Source organism: Helicoverpa armigera, chromosome 1, assembly GCF_030705265.1.
Source record: "Helicoverpa armigera isolate CAAS_96S chromosome 1, ASM3070526v1, whole genome shotgun sequence".
NCBI lineage: Eukaryota > Metazoa > Arthropoda > Insecta > Lepidoptera > Noctuidae > Helicoverpa > Helicoverpa armigera.
In genome coordinates this window covers 12,813,330-12,820,366 of record NC_087120.1, presented here as the reverse complement: position 1 = coordinate 12,820,366, position 7,037 = coordinate 12,813,330, and the positions used below count along the sequence as shown (strand labels likewise).

General features: G+C 37.2%; 1 protein-coding gene across 1 annotated transcript; it reads right to left on the bottom strand.

Moving 5' to 3' along the window:
* Positions 1–615: 615 nt before the first annotated feature.
* Positions 616–6,809, bottom strand: LOC110374277 (uncharacterized). The gene is made up of 2 exons (XM_021331934.3): positions 6,654–6,809; positions 616–1,747 (listed from the first exon to the last, which is right to left on the bottom strand). Exons 1-2 carry the CDS (start codon positions 6,666–6,668, stop codon positions 704–706), a joined length of 1,059 nt encoding a protein of 352 aa, XP_021187609.1. The 5' UTR covers positions 6,669–6,809; the 3' UTR covers positions 616–703.
* Between the last annotated feature and the right edge of the window lie 228 nt (positions 6,810–7,037).

The following is a 7,037-nucleotide window of genomic DNA, read 5'->3' as shown; positions in this document are numbered from 1 at the left end:
GCGTTCGGCATGGACGGGCGCGGGAATTTAGCTGGCGCCGGCGCCCGGAGCCGCGGCATTCCACGCGAGCTTCACGAAACTGCATCCATGAATAACCACTCAATCGAGCTAGTCTCCTAATGCCCGATATTAAACTATCACGCGCCGCTGCCCCCAAATAGAACCATTCCATTCATAAACAATGCACATCATGAATGAAATACTATCGGAACATAACGCATTACTAACTAAATTAACCACTATGTACGCCATGTTCTGGACTCTGGCTCGCACAAATGAAAGTACGTATTGCCATCAATCAAGATAACGTTATGGAGTTATGCGGATGAACCCGCTATTAAAATGCCAATAATGTGCCAACTTCAATTGCAATGGGCTAGTTCCGATACTAAATAATATAAATAATAATCAGCTGGTGTTTCTTGTGCGTAGGAATTCCAACAAAATTGATCGCTAAATTGACTGCGATAAAATTGAACGGTTTGAACAAATATATACACAGATTTGTATGTAAGGGTGAACCAAACAAGCAAGATATGCTTCCTTATTACGATCGGTTTTGCGTAAGTCCGATATTTACGGACTTGAGTTCTCACAAAGGAAAGAAACAAGGAATTTATCGTAAGGAAGTAACACGTTTATTAGTATCCATTACAAACAACATATCTATACACGTATATTAGATTACAGTCCTATTTATTATTTAGTTCCTGAATTTAGGGACTCCGTAGGTTTCGTGGGGGACGCCCTGACTAGTAGAGATGACGCCTCCGTCATAATCGATGCTGGAAGCCGTGCTGCTGACGGTGACCGGAGACGAGATGCTGCTGGTGATGTGAGAACCGCTCAGGCTGCTGCCGGAGTTAGCGGACGCAGAGCTCACGCCGAAGGACTGGGAGTCTGAGCCGTGCGAGCTGTAGCCGGAAGAGCTTCCGTGCTGAATTGGCGCCTGGTATTGGACACCACCGCTGAGACCGGACTGGTACGAGCTCTCCGCCGAGCCAGAGTTCAGCGTCAGAGGTTGACCCTGGTTGTAGTCCTTGACGATGTTGTTGATGACAGCCTGGGAGTCTTCCTTGTTCTTGTACTTGATGAAGTATACCTCAGGCTTGGATGGGGGCTTCTGTTCGATCTTGGGAAGGACGACTTCGGGTTGCTCATCGGGCTTCTTAACAAGAACGTAGACAATAGTTTTCTCTTCGTTTTGTGGTTGAACGGGAGCAATAACATTAGGAGCGCTAGACTCGGTGGGCGCCTTTACGAAAATGATCTTGTAATGCTTCTGGGGAGCAGGCAATACGATGGGAGCGCGAGGCTTGACCACTTCGGGTTCTTCGGGGGCGGCGTGCACGTAGAAGTGTTTGAACACTTGGGCGGGCTGTTGCTGCACCTGGTAGTACTGCTGGTAATTTTTCTTTGCGGAGGATTGGTACTGGCTTGAGGACTGGTATTGAGTTTGGTATCCGGTCTGGTAAGGCTGCTGAACTACTTGGGATCCACTGTTTGAACCAGCTTGGTAGTAGCCAGAGCCGCTGCCGGCATTGACACCTCCAGTTTGGTAACCAGAGCTTAGACCGTGGTGGCCACTGTGGCTTCCTGAGTAGCCAGAGTTGTACTGTCCAGAGCTGTACTGTCCGGAGTTACCTCCGACTTGATATGAAGGAACTCCGTACGAAGTTTGTGGCACATTGTAGTGATAGCCGAGTCCGACATCGGCTGAAACCACTCCCACCACCACCAATAATACCTGAAGCAAAAAAAAAAAAGATTTTAAATAATGGAATGGCAGACGATTGTTTGGTACTACCTTATGAACGACACTAGCTATCTTATGTGACAAGTATATATGGATGTGATGATGTTATGCTTTGTCAAGTCGACACGGCTCATATGTTTGATGTTAATTGTGGTGTGTAAACCTGTGCAGCCGCGATGCTGGCCGGACGTGGACCGGTCGCTTCGTGACCACTCAATACCACGAAATGTTGCAATACGGAACGCGTTCCCGTGCAACTAGATCTAGTTATATTTATTGATGGCACCGCCGTGGAATGCGATAAACAAACTATTCAAGCGATTGATTGATCTTGTTGTTTAGTTTTTGTAAAGCTGTTTTTAGAGGCTCTATGTCTAAGGAAAGTATTTGGCTATGTGTGGTATGTTTTACTGTCATAGCTAATTCTTATTGATTGACTTTATCCAAGGACGCGGACCTAGAAGTTATCTCACAATCATCCCATTACACGGTTCGTTTGGAAACAGCATTGCATAATTTTCTGGACAGCGGCTTACCACCTACGCAAAGTGATTAATCAATACAAATAATACTCGTAAAATACCGGTATAGGTATTAGATAAGATATATGGAAGAATAGAAAGTACGTGCAAGGTCACGGCCGGTGGTACAATGGTTGCAGTGACCATGGTTGCGCAACAACCACGCCTGGGCTGAGCCAGCCAGCCGGGTGCATTGAACTTGAACCACACATGCGGTCACATCCACGGCCACTAACTGTTACAACATTTAACTGCTAGTAAAAGTCGTTCAATTAACTACACACGAATGACTGTAATTTTCATTCGCGGCTTGTTTGGTGTACCAATAAAATTATTATTCGTGTTTGTTGCATTTTGTAATTGCATCCAAAATACAGAAGTAATTGTGTATCTATAATTTGAAAACAATTTTATAAGATTAATAGGAAGAAACATACGTTTCGTAACTCATAGGTATGTTATTTTGTGTTCCTCTTCACAAAGGCATGCGTAGGCAGTTACCTCGAGATTCATTCAGGAAAAATAAATTTTCCGAGCCTACGGCGATAGCTGTAGGTATTTAATTCCTATTTAGTCCTATGTGCTACGCTACTACGCGATACGTTGCTACGCGAGTCTGTAACGTTGGCTATCATAATCATTGCGCCTAGCTACGCGCAAGGACACTTTTCACGATCATTTATTTTACAGTGCAAACGAATATGATTCTTTCTTAACCACCTATTGTTGTAGTATGATTCATTGAATCGTATGCGATTAACAAGGTCTGTTTATACAGTAATAAATGTTAAAACGATCACGAAAAACTAAATTGAAAAATATTAAGAAGGTGTTTAATTATTTAGAGAGATTATTCTTTTATACACAGAGTCACAGTTTAAATAATTCGCATTGACAAAATATACTTTTTATTAAATGATAAGTTTCCACCGACCAGCAAAATATTTATTTATAGATATCGAAATAAATTATGTTAATTAACTGCGAAGCCTTAAGTTTGCGGTTACGGAATGCTAATAATTTGATATTTAAGTATGGAGTAACAATATCTTAAGTAATAATATTTTATCTGTTTCTTTTTTCCAGGAAAAGAGTCTTGAAGAAATCATTTCTTTCGTATCGTTTAATTAAGTTGATCTTACTTTTGTAACTTTTAAGGGTTCCGTATTTAATCTGTGAAACGGTGTAAATAATATTTTTTTCCTATTTGCTATATTGATCATGGCTTGAAAAGTTTACAAAATAATTTTCTTTTTTTTGGGGACTCTTATAAACTAAAATTTTTGAACTGCCAGGGAGCTCGTCATATCGTGACAGCACTATATATAAACTCTTTTTTCCCCGTTCTGTATAGTAAATGGTAAGGAACCCATAGTGTGTAACAACACTTTACCGGTTTTCTTAGAAATAAGTTTTTTATTGGCTTAAGTTATATTACCACTAAGTACAAAGTGCTAATCAGGACGTAGATGTGTGGGTAAAATAATTTTGGCGACTAGTAGCTATAAATCACGGTTTTTTTCTATTGATATTTGATCCGGAACACAACACCATACAATGATAGGATCGATTTGTGATTCGAGATCGTGAGTACCAGTGCACATGGAGCGTCTGCCTATCTGGTCTCCTCAACTCAGTTACCCGAGCAACCCTTGGTAAGACTGGTAGTCAGACGGTCTAGCTTTTGACTACCCGTGACGACTGCCAAAGATGTGCATATGACTTTTCATTATGATTTAAGATATGCAATATACAGATCTGATCTCTTAGATCTCTTAGATATGTATCGCTTTTATCTATTGCCAGTTCATCTTTAAGTAAAAATAAAGAAATAAAGTAAACCCTTATACGAAAGTATCTGTCTTACGCGCTTTTACGAAAAAACTGCTGAACTGGAAAAGGGTGATAACTTTTTATCCAGATGCAGGTAGTAAGTTCGCTCAGAATGTAAGTGGAACCGCGGGAAACACCTAGGTTATTTTATAAAAAACAATATTGTTCGAAAATATTCGAGATCCGCTTTGAGACATCTTCTTTTGCATAATGACGAAGCTTCGTTTAAATTGTAAATAATCAAATTTTTATAGACTATTATTATTAGCCACCAAGGTTGTATCCAGTTTTTTTGCCATTTAAATGATATTATGTTATTTCCTGCACCTTTTGTAGCTTAGAAGTATTACGTGTTACTGCACAGTCGTAAATTATTATTGAGTGTTTATGAATGAATTGATTTATTTATAAAAGCACCTCATACACCATATGGCTAAATAGGTATTTTTGTTTAGTTCTATTTAGAGCCAATGATGTTATTGGTTTTGCATTGAATTGTGCTGTTGTTTTGTAGAATTTAGAATAAAACAATATGGTTAACAAAAATTCGTTACAAGTGTATGACCACGTATTATTAATATAAAGTGTGCCCAAAAGAAAATGCTTACCTACTACTTAGCAAACTTTGCAATAATCGTTTTTCCTATACATAGATATCAGTTAAAAATCTTAACCATATTTTAATGGCCCTAAAATATTAGTAAGTTGAACACTACTACACTACCACTAGGAAGTCTTGAAGAACGGAAAGATTTTTTCCGGGACGCGGGTTAAACCCGCGAGAAAAAGTTTTAAGGTGCAAATATTTTTTCGAGTCGACAAAACTTTTTTTATAAATATCGTACGTTGAAGCCATAAATTATAGAGTTCTATAATTATAAGGCCACTATGATGTAACATATTGCACCTCAAAAAGTGGTCATTCACACTTCTGGGATCCATAAAAAACTAATCACGTAGAGGCTATTTAATGATTGATGGATTATGGTGAATAATAAAAACATATTTAACATTTAAACTATATAAAAATACCGAAGGAAAATCCGTTTTGTCCTATAAAAAATGTTGTATGTACGTTGGCAGGTAGATGACAATGATACTTTCAGCGAGCGATGAAAATTATAGTATTATCAGCCTTACTTATAAACGTGAATTAAATATAAGTAATACTTAAGGGCTGTTTAAGAAAATTCTTACTTATAAACGTTGCTTAAGCATGTCTTAACTAACATTTAAACACTACTTAAGAATTTAAGTAGTGATTAGTTAAAATGTTGCTTAGAAGGTGATTAGAGATTTTATAAGTAACTATATTGATTAAGAGAGTGGTTTCAAAATATTTGAAACTAGCCGTTTTCCCGCGGTTTCACCCGCGCCCCGTGGGAGCTAATTACTGCCCGCACCGGGATAAAATATAGCCTATGTTACTCGCAGATAATATGGCTTTCTAATGGTGAAAGAATATTTAAAATCGGTCCAGTAGTTTTTGAGTTTATCCACTACAACCAAACAAACAAAGTTTTCCTCTTTATAATATTAGTATAGATAAAACTGTTAAACATAAGTATTTTTAATTCTATTTATGCTGCTGTTTTTATATGTTCATTTTTTACAATAATGATGTCTTTTCTCTCTCCCTAGGTATCTGAATTTTCTTAATTCCCTAGTGTCAAAAATACCGGCCAACTAAAGTTCAGAATGTAGGTATTTAATTAGCGGTATTAACAGCATCGCCTATTTTAAACAAAGCGATCGTTAATAACATTCTTAGCAACATTTGATAATTATTTTGGTATATGGTAAGGAACCTTGAAATACCTATGCTTTATACGTTGTGTACTTAAAGATTTTATTATCCCATTTTAGTAAGAATTGCATTGAAATTAATTATCACGTTAATATGTTACGTCAGTTCATACATGTAGCAATGAACTAGCCTACGCATTCACTATGACATTAATAATATTCAAAAAATATTTTTTGAAGTAAATAACTTGAAGGAAGTAATTTCTTTAATTGTTCGCACCTGTAATTGGTATTAAAATGGCTACACTAAATCTAAGAAAATCAATCTAATCGAACGACTTAAAAACATTTAGTCTATCTGTTACTAATATAATTATGACATCAAAAAATACTCCACTTGAAAAACAATTTAACAAAACTGGTCAAAACTTTTTAAATTTTAAGCTTTTAAAATAAAGCTTTACCCTCTTATTTCTCTTAATTTTAATTTGTTAATTTATCAATTTGCTGTTAAGTTAATAATTATGATTCGTGGCATCCCCACAAATAAAAGTAATTGAACACAATGCATAAAAACACACTTCGCAAAGCTTATAAAGTTTCAGTCGCGCCCTCGTTTAAATAAAGTCACGAAATAATTAGTTATGAACCAAAAAACAAAGCTCTACATTTTTTTTACACTTAGTTACATATCAAACACTTTTTACTAACTGTAATTAAAATTAACGAATACTGTTCAAATGTGGAATTCGAATTATCGATTTTTAGGTAAAAAAAATAATGTCTATGGTACGTACCCAGGTAACCTTCATGTTGAGCGGTGCGATCTTGTCTTACCGACTCTTCCAACCGGTGATGAGGTAAGTGTCGCCTCACTCTGCGGACCGACTCTTAAATACCTGCGCGAGAAGATCTCGTCCGTCCATACCGCCTATGTTGAACCTACAAGGTTATGTCAACGGGTTCATGCGAAACAATGAACTATGCCTTAAATATGTTTTTTCACCCAACTCCGATATTTTCGGCGAAAGCTTTTGTAATAATAAATTACTTTCATCAGATGGTTCGCCTTTTATTTTTAGTGGTGACGTATTTGTCTGGCGGTGTTGTCCATTAAATTACAGACAATGAAAAAATCTTAGTTACTTGATACGTCTAGCATCAAGAAAGAGATTTTATAC